Source organism: Daldinia loculata (assembly GCF_022478755.1).
Source record: "Daldinia loculata strain CBS 113971 unplaced genomic scaffold F4817scaffold_40, whole genome shotgun sequence".
Classification (NCBI taxonomy): domain Eukaryota; kingdom Fungi; phylum Ascomycota; class Sordariomycetes; order Xylariales; family Hypoxylaceae; genus Daldinia; species Daldinia loculata.
Genome location: NW_026054894.1, coordinates 303,394 through 321,207, shown reverse-complemented (window position 1 = coordinate 321,207; position 17,814 = coordinate 303,394). Strand labels below are relative to the sequence as shown.

General features: G+C 49.4%; 4 protein-coding genes across 4 annotated transcripts; 3 read left to right on the top strand and 1 right to left on the bottom strand.

The window, feature by feature from the left end:
• Nucleotides 1-755: 755 nt before the first annotated feature.
• Nucleotides 756-6,191, top strand: F4817DRAFT_317904 (nucleoporin Nup186/Nup192/Nup205; the record flags this gene model as incomplete). The annotated part of the gene is made up of 6 exons (XM_049300862.1): nucleotides 756-975; nucleotides 1,058-1,687; nucleotides 1,786-2,019; nucleotides 2,075-5,569; nucleotides 5,634-6,061; nucleotides 6,135-6,191. 6 exons carry the CDS (start codon nucleotides 756-758, stop codon nucleotides 6,189-6,191), a joined length of 5,064 nt encoding a protein of 1,687 aa, XP_049157140.1.
• A 1,928-nt stretch (nucleotides 6,192-8,119) lies between these two features.
• Nucleotides 8,120-10,062, top strand: F4817DRAFT_360100 (putative amino acid permease; the record flags this gene model as incomplete). Its single annotated transcript, XM_049306238.1, has 3 exons — nucleotides 8,120-8,526; nucleotides 8,637-8,927; nucleotides 9,006-10,062. 3 exons carry the CDS (start codon nucleotides 8,120-8,122, stop codon nucleotides 10,060-10,062), a joined length of 1,755 nt encoding a protein of 584 aa, XP_049157139.1.
• A 1,571-nt stretch (nucleotides 10,063-11,633) lies between these two features.
• Nucleotides 11,634-15,227, top strand: F4817DRAFT_185854 (uncharacterized protein). Its single transcript, XM_049298405.1, has 4 exons — nucleotides 11,634-12,826; nucleotides 12,893-13,004; nucleotides 13,054-13,334; nucleotides 13,406-15,227. The coding sequence occupies exons 1-4, from the start codon at nucleotides 12,053-12,055 to the stop codon at nucleotides 15,146-15,148; spliced, it is 2,910 nt and encodes a 969-aa protein (XP_049157138.1). The 5' UTR covers nucleotides 11,634-12,052; the 3' UTR covers nucleotides 15,149-15,227.
• Nucleotide 15,228: 1 nt separating this feature from the next.
• Nucleotides 15,229-17,275, bottom strand: F4817DRAFT_185954 (putative short-chain dehydrogenase). Its single transcript, XM_049298406.1, has 4 exons — nucleotides 16,596-17,275; nucleotides 16,285-16,496; nucleotides 15,601-16,179; nucleotides 15,229-15,549 (listed from the first exon to the last, which is right to left on the bottom strand). Exons 1-4 carry the CDS (start codon nucleotides 16,839-16,841, stop codon nucleotides 15,540-15,542), a joined length of 1,047 nt encoding a protein of 348 aa, XP_049157137.1. The 5' UTR covers nucleotides 16,842-17,275; the 3' UTR covers nucleotides 15,229-15,539.
• Between the last annotated feature and the right edge of the window lie 539 nt (nucleotides 17,276-17,814).

Here is a 17,814-nt window from a genome sequence, read left to right as displayed (position 1 = left end):
TACTTAGTTGGGAGAAACGGAAGAGGGCATGAGGATAGAGTATGGAGTCTCTTGCTCTGGCTGTCTGGGGAACTGGGCGGTAAAGCCACACGTAGGCTTAATAGCCAAATATGATATATGCAATTACTTCATTCCAAGGCCAGACGTAGACGTATATTCTCATATCGATTAATGAGCAAGCAAGAAGAAATTGACCGAGTTGGGTTGAATCGCAAGCATGAAGTCCGGCATTAGTTACTGACCTGAATTTTTATCTGTAGGGCGAAAAGTAACGCGACGAGAAAACGCAAATAAAACCAAGGTCCGGGCTCGCTGATCGCTTTTACTAGACGTATCCAATCTATGTAACTTGCTGGCCCCTTTAACATTGAATTTATTTTATCTTCTTCTTGTCAAGGCAGCAAGTGCATGTAGTCTATTGAGGCGAGTTGCTAAGATCCATCTATGGATGTATATCGAAGGTATGAGAGAGCTGAGCTTTGTTTATCATGTACCTAGGTACTCGAGTACTTACCAGGGGAAACAACCAGTTGCATGTGGTAATGTGGGTACCTTACCTTACCTTAGCTTGACACGTCCAGCATCATTTTCTCGTGGAATTTGTAAAGTTGACTTTCGCGCCCCTCCGTACCGCGGATGAACTAAGCTTCTTAACAACACATCAAGCTAATCAGCGGTGCATACCCGTTGCGTCGCAAAACATCTTCCTCCTAGTACCCTGCGCGACGATGCGATAGAAACCGAGAGTACGAACAATGGCGGACGATGCTACTACGATTCAGGACGCTTTCCGGGAATTGCACAGGGAATTGACCAACGTAGCCCAAGTACTGAAGGAAGACCGAGAATCTCAAGGACCACTCTTATTATCCCAACTTGCTCAGACGGGGTCCCTAGAAATCCTTCGTGACAGCTTCAAGCAATTCCTGGGAAAACCTGCGAGGAAAAAAGAAAGCCGGGATGCTATATTGTCAGGTGAGTGTGGTCTCGTTCTGTCTAGGCCTAGGTAGCTTCGCTACTTTGCTACTTTGCTACTTTATTAACAATTAATACGTAGGAAAAATTAATATTCTCGACGATGAGTATTCCTTAAATAAGGACTTCCAAGAAATTGTCTTGCAAGTCGCCGACGGCCTCGATTTAGACGAGCTCGAAGCAGCCAAGCTGGTCATCCTCTCGAGAGACGACGAGACTATACTCGGGCGCCCGCTGAGAGAGTGTGCTGTTATAAGGTTCCATACGCAGAGAAATACCCTCCTTAACTGCATGCTGCTGCTCCTACAGCTTTCCAAAGAAGAGGATGAGCTGCTTGCTGAAGATGTTGGTGATGGTCTTGGGTATCTTGGCCAATATGTTAGCGAGAACATCCTTCGGGAAAACTTACCGGGGATTACAAACGAGCCCTCTCAACCTAGGTTCGTCCCTAGGTGTATGGCTTCGATGCGCGATATCAGGACCTGGCTCCAGAATCTCTCTGAGCAGGTCGCAAGCGCTTCGGTACTAGGTCGCGTGGGCGACGCCCAATTTCAACAGCTCCTTGAGGTAACATACGTAGGCCTAATCCAACAGCATGAACTCCTTTCGGTCATTCTCTGCCACGCAATCGAAAAGCACGTAGCGGTTGAGAATGACTTCGTCGACTTTCTCCAGGTTCTGAAGCAGATCAATAGATACGACTCGTGCACCGGTAAGTTTCTTCGTTATCTATTTTCTTTTGCTCTACCTCCCTCCCTAGGAGTGCAAAGGCTATTGATAAAGGATTACGCCATCGCTAACTGTTGGCAGTACATCTCGTACCTGTGCTCGGCAGTTACATAGCGATTTTTGGCTCGACAGAGGGCAGCGGCAATGTCGAGCAAGCCAGAAAGTTGAACCAACTCGTTTGCCAGCCGGATGATAATGCACGATCCTTACCTTTCCTCAATGCTGCTGCCAGGGCCTGGTGGATCGCTGAATATAGCGGGTGGTACATGGAAGATGCTGCCGGTTCGGGTCTTCCCGGTGTTGATATTGATGAAGGTTAGAAACTCCCGCCCCCGTTTCGCACCCGCTGAGGCAACTAATAAATCAAAAGAGGACAAGCAGAGGTCACGGCAGTTCGCTGAAGCACTAAAGGATGGCGCTTTTGATTTCATGCTGGCGGTTGTCGCCGATGTTAGGGCTTCCGAGTGGGAAGATAGTGCCCGGAAATCTTTACGGCAGTGGCTTCGAAAAAGAACCCCAACGCTACCCCCGGATACCCTCCCATTTGCTATGCCTCTACAGGAATGCCTCGCAGCAAAGCTAGAGACGTTTGTTGATGCCTTTATATCTAATATGCCCGATGTGCTTCGAAGGTTGAAAATTGAAGAAGACGAGCAGCGGCAAACTAATCAAGCCCAGGAGCAAGACTACGATCTGGAGAGATTCCTTCTCATTATCGCCTACTCTTTCGAGGGTAGACCAGACGCCGCAGACGGTTTCTGGGGCGATCCTGAGAATAACCTGGCAGGATTTCTACAATGGGCATCGCGCAGGGCAACGACACCCGTGCAGGCTGCGTTCTGTGAGATGCTCCAGTCTTTATCCGAGGATCCAGAGTCCGCGACGGCCGCGCATGATTTCCTTCTGGACGAAGGGCATCAGATTCGAAAACCGCTGTCCATCACGTGGTCTCATATCATAAATGAGCTGGAATATTTTGTTAACAAATCCAGAGAAAAGCCCGCCGCAGCCCAAGTTAATGTACACAGAACTGGAAAGTTCAACACCGAACAAGCGGAGACTGAACCGGAATTTGCAGCGATGCTGGAATCTTATTTGCGTCTAATGGCTAAGCTCGCTTCTCAGAGCGAGGTCGCACGCATTTATCTACTCGAGCAGCCAACGTCTAAACTGGTTGAATTGCTCTTTCACGTGATAAGCAGCCAGGTGACATCTCGAATCAGAGCGTGTACCTTTGGAGCATTGGGTTCTCTTCTTAGTCGGAAATCCCTTGCTCAGAACTATGGTATGTGGCAGTATTTAGAAGCGTGCCTCAGTGGAAGTTACCTTCCGCCTACGACGAACAAAGCTCTAGCCTCCGCCGCAGGCTCTCCGCACTCGTCTATCTTTATGGAGGCGCTTTTTCAGGAAATGAGCCCACATGTCGATGACGCCAGCGCATTCATACGATTTCTAGTCAGTTTGACATCTCTCCCGGAAGGATCCGGTCAATTGAACGACGCGCTGCCGTATCCAGAGGATCTCGGCGCGTCTACTCGGATGCGTCCTGGGATCGAGCCGTACATCGACTTTACTTTGGGGCACATGTTCTCCGTTAGGGCTCAAGAAGTTTCAGAAGTTGTACAGCAGAGAATGCTCCGGTTGTGTTGCTTAGACCTCGCACTTACCTGCGTTTCTAGCTTCAACGAGGACTTGATTATATTCAGTCATAATACTACTGTCAACGTGGATTCTGCTATTCAGAGCGGAAGCCTAGAGAACTATGTCACTCTTCACCCATTCGCTAGGGTCATGGAGTGGATGTACGACAGCAGGTTCATGAAGGGCATTCTCGACACGATACAGCAAAACTCAAAAGACATCGAGAGAGCCCCGCAAGATTCGCCTCTCATCAATAGCGTTATACGCGCGGTCGAGCTCGTCTCAAAAGCTCTTGATCTTCAAGCTACCTATTTTGAGATCGTTCGGAAAATGTTAAAGCCACAGGCTCGAGCGCAAAGCCGATCACCATATACGCCGACGTCCAATGGGGCATATGCTTCGATAGAAGACGGCCTCATGAGCAACATGATGTTGATGTCTGACCTGGGTATTTATTGTGGTATAGGCCACCCGGAATTAACATTAGCCAGTCTAAAACTCCTGGAGAAGATATCGTCGTCGCCCAAGGCAATTTCGGCCTGGCATTCCGGATCTCCAAGGCAGCTCCATCGAAACAAGGCGATCATGGCCTTGGAAGAGCGTGGCGACGCAGCCACCATAGCCGGCTCTTTTATTGGCGAGTTTAAAAATCCCTTAGACTTCCGTAAGAAAGATGATTCGCCGGACTACAAAACTAAAGTCTATATTCTCGATTTCATCTACTCTTGCTTACAGGCGAGCCCGGATCGGCCTACAATCGCTCACCTATTCCTCGGTTTTCGTTGCGGGACTAACACGCTCGAAATTGAACCCGACGGCTTATTTCACAAGGAGGCGTCGCTATTTCACGCGTTGCTACCCGTGATTCTGGGCCTTCCGTCGAAGGACGAAGAGGGATCTATGCAGAAATGGTTGGTCAACCTGAAGTATAAGGTGATGCGAATTCTCAGGATACTCTGGAGCTCTCCCCTGTCGGCCAGCATCGTTCTCGAGGACCTCCGAGAAAACGACTTCCTGTTCCATATTTTAATGCAAGGCCTTGTAGCTCAGCAAAGCCTCGTGTGGGATGGGTACGAAGCTCTCGGTCCGGACTTCCTCACGTATCCGGCGGCCGAAGGGTATGTCGATTATCTTTCAATAAGGGCTATGGCGCTTGAGTATATTACTCGCGAGCTTTGTAGCGTCTCTCGTGGCCATACGCCAGCGCTCAAGAGACGGGTATTCGACGCTCTTGGCGGCCAGATCAGAGCCGACGGTCTAGAGGTTATACCCGTATCTTCGGTGTTCGAGTTTCAAGATTCATTGCCCCAGGAAAGCTTATTCACAGCTGCTCCACCCGAGCTCAGGATGTACGGAGAACACGAGTTACGGCCGTGCCTGGAAGAAGATGACGACCTAGTTCGGATATACGACCTGGACAAAGTCCGAGAGATTCTGCTTCTCAAGCGCAACGAGGCTCGCAAATCTGGCCAGCTTGTTCTGCAGCAAGACGTTATGGCTATGGATGCGGAAGAAGAAAGCCTGCTACTGTACTTGAGGTACTTGAATCGGTTCACGCAGGTGAAATCGCGCAGCCTCAAGGTTCTGGCAAATTGGACGAAACTCTTGATGGTGATGACCGACTGCAATGACTTCAAGGGTACAAACAAGGTCTCGTTCATACTACAGACCCTACAAGCAACGCTCCCAAGCCTCGAATTGTATAGTTCGGAGAACCCTAGTGCCGCTCTAGAGCTGGCTAAGCTTGCTAAGGTGTTAGTATTCGAATTAGATTTCGCAGCGATGACTTCTACCGACAAACAAAGCAAAGCGGTAGAAAACCTGACGAGCGACAAGCTTTTCCAACTCCTTCAGGTCTGCCTAAGCGCTATCGCAAAATGGGCCGGCAATCAAGAATTGCGCGCAGTCTATTACAGCATCTGCTACCGCCACCTGACGGGACTGGTGGACCACGGACAAGGAGGTTCGTCAAGCCTCCGAAAAACAACTAGAACAATACGGGCATTCGGTGAAAAGCTTCTAAATGTTATCTGCGATGACGCATTTGGCGGAGACGCAGCATGTCAGTCGGCAGCCTTGATTCTCTTAGGAACGCTAGTCCAACTTGGTAAGCAGGAGAATGATAACTTCGTGGTAGAAGCGTTGAACAGGCTGAACTTCATCGGTATACTTGTGGATTCTCTGCGTGGGGTGCTAGTAGAATGGGAGGAGGTTGATCGGACAGGTAAGTCCCACACACGCGGCATTTCTTATATTAGGAGTAGGAGTCTAATAAGCCGCATCTCCAGGCGATTCGGATCAGCAGAACTATTTAAACGCCAAACTCGCACTACTACTACAATTGTGCCAGACGCGAGAGGGCGCCAAGAATGTTCTACATGCGAATCTATTCCGCACTATCGAACAGTCGGGATTGTTTTCGGTGGATCCAGAATTGCAGGTGGATTCGACAGATAGCAGAGGCCTGCAGAGGCACTATACTCTCTTGGTCAACGTGGCCCGCATCATCGGTGCCGCGATAGTTAGTCGGGGATCGCATAACGTGCTGCAAGGCAGACGGTTCCTGACCGAGCACAGAATGTTGGTTATGCACGTCCTCAAACGTTCCGCTGGAATTGGCGCGGGAGGAGGGAAGACGGATGCGCTGCTTTCGGAACGCGTCGATGAATTAGCCGAAGCGTTCATGGTCATTATCACTGCGACGGGATTTCTAGAGGTAGGTCTAGAATATTCGTCTTCGTCTTGCGTCTACGCTGATCAGATTGGGCTAACACGTTAATTTTGTATAGTTTGAGGGCGGCAGCCTGGATGAGGACAAAAGGCCCGCGCCGATCCTATTCCACTGAGAATAAGACGGCCGAAATATTAGATGATGATATACCTAGTTCAGCCCCAAATTCCCCGGTGGCGTTATAGGAAGAAAAGGCCTTGGGCGTGTAATTTAATACTAGGTACATAGATCCTTCAACGGCGGCATCGTGGCTGAAAGCTGATCTGAGACATGAGAGAGACATCTGAGACGCCTGCGGGTGGTGTGCATAAATACAAGCAGCGCAAGGCAGGATGCGTGCAAACTTCCATGTCGGTTACTGATGATCCCTTATCATTAGCCAGGTACTTATCATGGATGGTGCAATCGAGTAAGGTACATAGTTGGGTGGATGAAAGGATATACCTTGTTTATTCTAGCGTGGCTTGTACCCCGGAAGACATCTAGAAGCCCCCCTTGAGTCTTGACGGATAAGGTACAGTAATTTGCTAACAGTATATGTAAGGAGGAGTTTGCCACAAAGCAAAGATATGCAATTGGATGATGATTGGTCAAAGAACGTGTGCTCTGTTAATAAGCTTTGCTCCAATTAGCTGGGTTTTAACTTGGCGTCGCCGCGTCGGTCCTTAAGACTTTGCTAGCTTTTGGTGCTCCCCGAGTCCCCGACTTCTCTTTGGTTACCCCTTGGCATTGGATAATAAAAAGTCGCAGCCTATCAAATGTCAAGCTAGCCATCAAACAGAGCTACTGGACTAACATCTTTCATCAAACTGCCAGATCTAGCAGCTCGTAACCTCCAAAGTCCAAAGATTCCTCAAGTTTCGACATACCCCTGATAATTAATCCTTGACAATCCCTCATCCATGTAACTTTTTATCTCGAGTCCGTGCAAACTTAACCATTGTGGGCAGTCCGTCTCCATAAACCGCACCCACTCCGCTCTAACAACGTCTCGGTACACTAGCTGGTTGGCTGAAGCCTTGGCCCTTGCAAAATGACGATGGCCAGCACGGTTGGGGAATCAGGAACCACCGTTCGGTACTGGCCGACCGTCGACGAACTGGACGAAGCAATTGATTTCCCAGCCAGGCCAGCTCTCGACAATGAAACATCACATGTGATCTGTGATTGATCTGCGACCGACATGCTTACAGTTCGTAGTATTCGGGGCGACTTATTATACGACCTTCTCCTGAATTCTCCTCGACGCTACTCCACCGGCCTCACGCATTGGTTAGGTGCCTTGTGATGAGGCGCCGAGGAAAAGCCAGAGGGCACGCGACATGTTACCAACCCCCGGGCAGTTTTTTTTCGCTTACCCACGATCATCTCCTCCTAGTACCATGTAAGTTAGGTACCTAGGTAGGTAAACATCCTAAGCAAGCTGCCAGGGCAGGGGTCCCCAAAGAGAAGAAGTTAGCCGGGCAAGGCCAAGAGCAAGAGCCAAGAGCCAAGAGCCAAGAGCCCACTACATAGTACATTCGTACGCCAGTACTGGTCGTCGGTCAGCGATATGCGCCTAGACTGGCTAGTTCCTCACAGACAAGAGTTGGAGAGAGATAAGCCATGCCCCGCTGCTGAGAGAGACGATATACAGAGCTACTACATACCTAGGTTAGTAGGCATGTACATCAGATAACCTATTGGTGCTTTGTTCTATTGTAAGGTTGCTACTACGTAGCAGTTGTTCCGCTCGCCAATCCGGAAAGCGGAAAACCTCGGGGATTGGTCGACAGGTTGCAAGACGACTCGTTACTTGCCCGTTGTTGGATCTAATCCGTATACTTATTTAATAGCTGAGCACCTCCCCGGTCTAACCTTCACCTCCCCTTCGCTTCTTGTTTGTTCTGATCCTCGAACAAAAATTACTTTGGGACTGAACACACAGGACTGTCTTCCATTCTCTTGTGTGTCGCTTATTAGTCGACCCTTTCTTTTTTTTTTGTTCGATTCCGTTCATTATCAGAAACACTTATCGAAAGAAGAAGAGTTCACGACAACACCATGGAGAAGCAAGGCGTGGTGCAGAGGTCGGCTAGGTCGACGACCTCGTCGCCTTCGGGCGACAAGGACATGATGTCGTACAACGATATGGACCTCGAGGGATCGCGCATTCGCGGTATCGAAACGTCGGCGGAGACGTCTCTACATCGCGGTCTTAAAGCCCGTCACATTACTATGATTGCTATCGGCGGTGCTATCGGAACAGGTCTCATCATCGGAACCGGTAAGGCTCTCGCGCAAGCCGGCCCGGGCTCTATCTTCATCTCGTACACTCTCGTCGGCGGGATCGTCTACCTGGTCATGACCGCTCTTGGCGAGATGGCTGCTTGGCTCCCCATGTCTGCTGGTTTCACTGGTTACGCTTCTCGGTTCTGCGATCCCTCGCTCGGTTTTGCCCTCGGTTGGACGTAAGTTGTCAACTTTCATTTTCGTAGCCTGGCTTATTCGCACGAATTGCGCAGCGCACTCCTAACGCGCTCGACGATCAAAACTAACCCACTAATCTCATATGATGTAGTTACTGGATAAAATACATCATCGTCACGCCTAATCAGCTTACAGCCGCGGCTCTGGTTATACAGTTCTGGCTGCCTCGAGAGCAAGTCAACCCGGGTGTCTGGATTGCCATATTCCTTGTCGCCATCATTTTTATCAACTATTTCGGTATCCAATTCTTTGGTGAATTCGAATTCTGGCTGTCGAGTTTCAAAGTCGTCGTTATCATCGGCGTTATCCTTCTATCTCTCATCATTGCTTGCGGCGGCGCAGACGGTGACCCGAGGGGGTTCCGCTACTGGAGGGATCCTGGGTGAGTAAATTACGCGATCTGAAAATAATAATCGTAATAAAGCTACTATAGAGAGACTAGGTCGCTAACCCGGAACAGTGCTTTCGTTCCTTACATCGCGACAGGCTCCTGGGGCCAGTTCCTCGGATTCTGGTCTACTATGGTCACTGCTACTTTCGCCTATCTGAGTACTGAGTTGGTCGGCGTGACGGTTGGCGAGGCCCAGAACCCGCGCAAGACTATCCCTCGCGCCATCAAGCTCACTTTCTACCGAATTGTCATCTTCTACTGCGTCAGCATTCTTTTGATCGGTATGTGCGTGCCCTATAACGCCAAAGAGCTTGTCTTCGCCGTCAACCCGGATAAGGATCCCAACAAGAAGGCCGGTGCCAATACCTCCAACGCCAGCGCCTCTCCGTTCGTCGTCGCCATCAAACTCGCCCATATCCCGGCCCTCGACCACATCCTCAACGCCTGCATTCTCCTGTTCGTCTTCTCCGCCGCCAACTCCGATTTGTACATTGCCAGCCGAACCCTCTATGGCCTGTCCTCGGACGGCGCGGCCCCCTCCATCTTCAGAAGGACCAACCGCAAGGGTGTACCCCTATACACCCTCTTCACCTCTGCGGCGTTCGGCCTCCTCGCTTTCTTGAACGTCTCGGACGACTCCAAGCAGGTCTTCTCCTACTTCGTCAACCTGACCACTATCTTCGGCCTCTTGACGTGGATCTCGATTCTAGTCACGCACATCTGGTTCGTGCGGGCTCGCCGCGCGCAGAACTTGACCAACGACATGTTGCCGTACTCGGCGCCGCTGGGTGTGTGGGGCTCATACGTGGCGCTGTTCATGTGCATCCTAATCGCGCTGACCAAGAACTTCGACGTGTTCACGGGCGACTGGAACACCAAGTACGCCAGTTTCATCACGGGCTACCTGGGCATCCCCATCTACTTGATCCTCATCTTCGGACACAAGGCCTGGACCAAGAGCAAGGGCGTCCGTCCTCACGAGTGCGACTTCTACACCGGCAAGGACATCATCGACCGCGAGGAAGAGGAGTTCCTCGCTGCCGAGGCGGCTAAGCGCGCGGCGACGCCTGAGACTAGACAGGGCCTGGCGCGCTTCTACAGGCGCTTTGTTTCTTGGCTGTTCTAGACGACAGCGCTGGCTGTGGTTGTATAAAGGAGGGTACTACTTGGGCGGGGCACGGGAGCGGGAGCGGGAGCGGGAGCGGGAGGTCGTATTGCTTGTTATATTGAAAAGATACCTATTTCTGTCTATATGTACATATGTCTGCGTTATGTTGCGCTACGCTGCGCTCGAACGCTATGGTATAATAAAGGAAATTTAATTTGTTAGGTGTATATTTTCGCGTCTTGAATGTGCATATCTATCTGTGTAGTAATTTCTCTATAGCAGGTATTAGTCATGTATACGTTGCTGTGTGTGATGGTTTGTTTATAGTGATATATGTGATTCTTTTTCACTGCCTACCTCATAAGGAGGTTGGCTACCTACCTGTATAAGCTATTTCGAGCCTCGGAGCTAGTCGGCACTACTACTACCTTCTACGAGTAAAGACGAAGTCGTCGCGGTTTACTGCCTTTAAGGTATGTGTGTGCGTGTGTGTGTGTGTCAGAACTTACATGATCCCTAAATCCCGGATGCGACTCCCGCAGTCGGGAAGCCTTTGAGGCTGAAGAAGACCGGAAGATAGCGGTAGGGCAGGCAGGCAGGCAGGCAGGCAGGCAGGCAGGCACAGACATACCTTGGTATGTAGCATCACAGGCAACGCGAGCGGAGATTGCGAGGACCCCTGCGTAGGAGGGGGTTTCTTCTCCAACCCCTTGACTTGGTCTCGGTATTGCAGTACGTTACGTTACCTACCTAAGATGGCGGGGTGGGATGGGATGGGAAGCGCATGAATGATATTCCTAGGGTTGCCTTTTCTTGCTACATTCAATTGGCTTTTTATAGATTTCTGGGGTGGGAGTGGGAGTCGTGATTGCGGCGGGCGTTGGTGATGGTCACGCCGAAGGATTCGATCCGCGCCCGTGGAATTTCTCCTTGCTCTTTCGCTTATTCCGAGAGTAGGTACTTTAGGTCATCGTAGGTGATTCCGTTGGATACTACGACTAGGATCACGATAATCTAAGACATACAGAGATGCATTGATTAATAGCTCTAAAGAATACCGAGTTATGCTCTACTAGTATTATGGTACCCAATGGAGTGTGCTAGACATATCCACGCTATTCCCCTTACTTCAGTTACACTATCTGCATTCACGTCGTGTTTGCTAAAACCGAGTAGGCAAGTTGATGGGCGTATTCTTACGCAGACCTAACCCGGGACATATCTTCTGGTTGACTCGAAGAGACCAGGATCTGGCCCGAATAGGGGATGAGGTGACGATCCCGCAGTACATAATACTCCTTTCCTGGAAAGTGGTATTCAACGCAAAGGTAAAGTTGACACTTGTGCGACTATAAATATGACAAGTCATGGAATTAGGCTATCATATTATGTATAGTGGCGATTTTGAACTCCTAGGAAGTCATTTTTACTGGGTTACTACGTACATCGTCGCTTATCAACAGCCAACGGCTTGTCTCAGGACTTGGACTCTACCTGGGACGCTATTAATACATATATAGACCCTAGTGGTATTCTAGCGATTTGGCTTGCTTTTGCTAAATGGAATTCGGAAAGACTTGAGGGGCTATAGACCGTATCGGGCTATTAGTATAACGGCATGTCAGCTCTACAGATTCAGAGATATGCAAGCGTGTTGATATCTATGCGTCAGTGGCTTTCGATTTTGGGTGAAATATGTTATCAAACTCGTAGCCCAGCTGCAGCCATCGTGGAGCAGCCTTTCGAATGAGTGTAGATTATCAGCGCCACTATGTACACGATTCCTCGGTTAATGCCAACAACGAAATGAGGACACAAGCAGGCGTCGTTCTAGGCTTTATGGCTTGGGACATTAATAAGAATTAAATTCCATAATCTCGATTTCTAGCCACAATAATAATACACCAATCATCAGCATATATATCTTCGATACTTACCTACGACATGGCAATAGAATCTGTATTGCTCATAAATTCTTGGTAAGATATACTACCCCGACCAAGTCAGAATGGACATGTCGTATGACCAGCCACAGTACCTAATCGCTACTGTAGCCAAGGCCTGCCGCTCCGAGTCAGGCTTTGGTACCATATCGCCTTCTGTGTATGACACGGCATGGCTGTCGATGATACAGAAGCCTCCCAGGTCTGGATCATGGCTGTTTCCTAAATGCTTCGAATACGTATTGGAGCATCAATTACCTAGTGGTGGCTGGAAATCATACGGTACCGTTGCTGATGGTATCCTCAACACCTGCGCGGCCCTGCTGGCCCTCCGGAAGCATATGGCGCTGTGTCCAGGCAACGAGGGCTGGACACAGCGGAGCCAGAGAGCGGAAGCTGCGCTGAAAGATATGTTACAGGAATGGGATTTGTCGCCTTCAGATCAAATTGGGCTCGAGTTACTAATCCCCAAGCTCTTATCCCTCCTAGCGAGCGAAGGTGTTACTATTGAGCTCCAAAGGGTAGCTCAACTGCAAGCCTTGTATGAATACAAGATAAAGAAACTATCCTTGGAAGACATATATGGCGCCCCATCCACGTTACTGCACCATCTCGAAGCCTTCACAGGCTATCTTGACTTCGACCGCATTCGGGACCGTCGAGAGAGAAATGGCTCTATGATGAGTTCCCCTTCCTCGACTGCTGCGTATTTAATACATGCTACTACTTGGGACGAAGAAGCCGAGTCGTATCTACGTTCAGCCTTGGAGCGTAGCTCGAACATAGGATCCAGTAGTGTACCGTGTGCCTGGCCAACTAGCATTTTCGAAGTTTCCTGGGTGAGTATTCTCTTCGGAGCAAAACATCACACAGAAATATAATAACTAATTGTACCCCTTTGAAAGTCTGTTACCACATTGGCCCAAGCTGGTATTCCGATCGGAAAGGACGATTCATTGACTCTACGTACATTTCTTGAAGAAGCTCTTAAATCTCGCAATGGCTGTGTCGGGTTTTGTAAGTATATTGATGACGGTGGCCACGCTTAAGCTAACTCTACAACTAGCCCAGTTCTCTACCCCTGATAGTGACGATACCTCCAAAGCAATCATGGCCCTAATATGTCTAGGGGGTGGCCCCAGTGTGCGTTCTCTGATACAGACCTTCGAGTCAGAGAATCATTTCATGACCTACGCAGGGGAAAGCAACCTGAGTATCAGCTCCAATTGCAACATCCTTGCATGTCTCTGCATGCTCGAAGATCGCTTACCTTACGTTGCTCAAATCTCTAAAGCCGCAAAATTCCTATGCTTCCAAGTTACCGCCGGTAAAGCTAGAGATAAATTGGTAAGTAGTAATTCGTGTCTGACCAAGCGTCAAGTGCAGCAGAGACCAACTGATTTCCTCGTGATCTTTAGCACCGCCACGAGCTCTACTGGATGATGCTTCTAGTTCAAGGCTTTGGTTATCTTTATCGTAGCCCTCACGATGGTCTACTTGAGAAGGTCTTTGAAAAGGAGCCTAGCCTTGAAGAGCAGATACCCATGGTATCTTTCTACGTCCTTAGCGTGCTGCTGAGTTCTCAACAGTCTGACGGCTCCTGGGATGGCATTTGTGAAGCAACGGCGTATTCTGTTCTTGCATTGGCATCGCTGGTCCGGCTCCCGTGGATTGGTCAAGAACTTCACGAAATTGGTATTATTCAAAGCATCGAGCGAGGGAAGGCGTTCCTAGCGTCAGCTAGCAGAAGAGAACGCACCAAACCCGAGTTCCTTTGGATCGGGAAAGTCACCTACACCTCAGAAATTCTTTCTCAGGTATACTACCAAGCCTCCATGTTCATCACGCCGCCTACTTACGAAAAGGAATATAATCTCTCCCGCTCACTCTCGCCTCTTCCCGAAGAAACGCTGCGCAGAATGAGACAGGCCAGGGACTTGATTAAACGGACACCACTCCTTGCCCAATTAGACAAAGGCATTCTTAAAGCAGCCGAGCTGCAAGCATGTTACGCTCTCGGCCAGCTTGACCGACTAGAATTGGATATCTTCCCACGCAATTCCATGCGCAAAAATATGCACTTGACCTTCGTTCCGCTCCCCTGGATGGCTTGTAACTCACTGTCGGGCGGTAAGGCAAGCTTCTATGTGTTGCATGAGATGATAGTCGGAACAGTACTAGTGTATGAGGCCGATGAATATTTTGAAGCAACTGTTGAGAAATACCTGGGCGACCACCTAGACCAAGTCGAGATGCTGATCCGGAGCCTCTGTGACGAGGTCAGACCCCCTGTTCCCGGGAACCGCCAGTCCGACGATACCCATGATACGACGTCCAAACCATCTTTTCTCGCTCGAAAACGCGACGATGGGATATCCGAGGACACTTTGGCCTATTTACAGGATGTAGAAGTCGTGCTCCGCAAATTCATCGCCTATATGCTACAACACCCCGTCGTGTTATCCAAGCCATCGCATTTACAGTCGCGGCTAGCGACTGAGTTGCAAACGTTCCTTCTGGCTAATATCACGCAAGCCAAAGACAACATAAATCTGCGCCGTAAGCTCGCGCACATAGATGATAAGAGATCTCTAGAAGCAGACTCCCACGGCGACGCGATCCTACCGAGCCAACGGTATAGCGTGGCGCCCGAACGATCCTTTTACAATTGGGTCCGCGGTACCTCGGCAGATCATGCTTCTTGTCCATTTGCCTTTGTGTTTTTCAACTGCCTCATAGACTCTAACCTCTTTACATACGCCAGGACAGCGTATATAGCCGAGGACCTCTGTCGTCACTTAGCCAGCTTGTGTCGCATGCACAATGATTACGGAGGCGTGGCTCGTGACAGAGAAGAGGGAAATCTCAACTCGACTCATTTTCCGATATTCCATCGCCATCGAGATTCAGACGGAGAAGATTCAACGGGTCTAGGCGTTTATAGTGAGGCCGAGCAACAACAGCTGATCAAGAGCAAACTCCTATGGATAGCAGAGTACGAGCGTCGAGGTCTGAACGCTGCTCTATCCGAGCTCGAGAACGAATTGGGGGATTCCGACAATGGTCGAAGGCTTATTGATGCAGTGAAGTTGTTTATTGACGCTATAGACCTATACGGACAGGTTTATATGATTAGAGATATGACTCCCCGTAACAAGTAAATAGACGAGTATTATTCATACGCCTTACCTAGCTCCTAAGCCAATATTAAAGAGAACAGTTCTATAAGGAAAAGGGAAATCGATTTACAACACACTACCATGCTCGTGCAACATCTTTTTAATCCACCTAGTTCTTAAGTACACAAGTTCAGTTCGAGGAGTAACCAGAAAATGGTGGATAGCGCAAGCCTCCGTCAAGTATGTGTGAGCTCTTGTCTTTTTCCCACAGCTACGTGTCTTACTGTTTTCTCGCCCCCTTTTCCTTCCTATATCTAATCTACCATAATAATACGCCTAGTATTGCACCTATGACCCATGCCTCACCATCACTATAGTCCAGCTCGTGATTATAAATCACGGGTGGGTATAGATTCATTCTCCCAAGCAAATGTCATTCATTTCTACCTACCTAGGTTAGCAAATCAAAACTCGATCAAACTCCAATTGCCTACCGCCAATTAACAAGAACCGTCTCACCCTCTTCCAAACCCACCATTCTCACCGTCTCCTTCCACACCAACTCCCTCTTCACCACGTCCCTCGACTCCCCACTCGTCTCCAACGGCACCCTCCCATCAAAATACCCATCCTTGGGCGGGTTTCCCCCCTCACCCACCACCCCAAACGCCGCCTCCAAGACATCGCCCGCGGAGCGGCTCGGCGGCCTCACCGGGCCGTTCGGGTTCCAGTACAGGATAAGCGGGTATATGATCTGGAAGATGAGCACGCGGATCACCCAGTTCGCGAGCCTCTGCAGGCCGCTAATCATGGTTCCCGGGTCGACGCCGAGCACGCAGATCTTGTTTAGCGCAGGGTCGGCGTCTAGCCGCGCTTGTAACTCGTGCTGCATCATGATGAGGAAGAGCTTCGCGGCGCCGTACCGCCGGAACCCGCCCCGGAAGGATGCATCTTCGGTGGCGGGACTCCAAGATCCTTTGGCGATTGCTTCGAAGCTTGCAGCATCGGAGAGGAATGTTTTGTATTTAGGGTCCTCGAAGGCTTTACTGCGAACGTTTCGAGGGTCATTAGGACTGGGTTAGTTGTGTCATATGTTAGCTTCGGTAGATTTATTCCTATTATTCCCATCAAGAAACAGGTCTGGAAGGGGAAAAAGAAAAATAGTAGGAGACGCTTACTCATGACTCTGGCTTCCAATCACGACGACCCGCCCATCCTCTTTGTCTACGCTCTTAAGCAAAAGAAGGGTAAGCAGCCAGTGGCCGAGATAGTTTGCCGCGAAGGTGGTGTCGAGGCCATCGTCAGTCCAGGACTGCTTACCAAAGTCCTGAAAGCCAGCGTTGAGGATGAGAGCGCGGATAGGTGGGAGCTGGCCTGCGGAAACGCGGGCCTGCGACGTGGATCGTCAGCGTTAGAAATATCTAGGTAAGTACCTTGATATAAGGTACATACCTATATTTTATATGGTTCATCAGCTTATTAAACTCACATTAATATCCTCTGCTACTTGACGAACGTTGTCAAGCTTCGTCAAATCAAGACCTACGACATCATGCTGATGTGCCGGACCAACTGCAACAGCCGAAGTAAGAGCGTCCGCATGCGTCAAATCGCGGACGGTGTAAAGCCCGTGGTAGGTGGAGAATTCGGGCTTAGAGGCGATTTGCTGTGCTATGGCGCTTCCGAGGCCGCCGTTTGCCCCCGTGACGAGGATGGTCCCTTTAACGGCGGCCATTTATTTCTCCTTCAACAGCTGTTCGGCTATCCCACCAACTAACTAAATGGGACAGGCCGGGGAAGAAGAGTATGAAAAATGCTACGTGAGAGTGAGATGGGAAGCGCAAATATGTAACGATAGATGGAGTAAAACTATTAAGATGACGAGAGGGAGAAGACCCGAGTCCTCCGGGTCACCATAAAGACTAAAGTGCAATTCTAGTATAGGCTCATTCAGTCACGGTATGTAAGGGAGCACTTATTAATATTCTATATACACCGCGCCTAACATCCTCCTTCACCGAGCCTCACCGAGGTCGCCTAGATGTGAAGCTGTCATGACCCTTCTAATAAGCTACACGTATTAAACCATACTACCTACCTAGGTAACTATCCGTTTCCGTTAAAGTCCGTTTTGTTTATAATGCTACATTGGCAAACGCGCTGTGCCCAATTTGTCGTGAAGTAATCTGTAGAACAAATACTCCAATGCCTTACTTTACGATAACATATGAAGAGTTATCTATTAACGTATGTCACATACCTAACCAATAAGTTAGTATAAACCGGACAAGAGAATAAAGAGAATCGTCCCTTTTCAATTAATTATCACAGCAACAATATCACGTCGTTGCTTACGCATCCCTGAGCTAAGCTAAGCTAAGCAATTCCGAGGCCAGTTACGTTGCTAACCAGCTTTCTCCTATCCGCGACCAAGTATTAATATGACCACATGGCGACATACGTACATACACCTATAGTCCAAGCTGCAGCTGGCTAACCTGGTGGAACACTCGATAACCTTCCGTCCGCAACACGGATACGTATACATGTACGGTTCCAGCCTGCTCGGCAGGCACTTTCAACACCAACTACTCCGCGAAATCAGGACGTGAATGCAAAATAGCAGAGGTAGCAATGCAAAGTCGTCTGGACGACACGAGGTAGCCTCCTTATATTGAACGGTATGATAATCAGAAGTCATCCCTGCT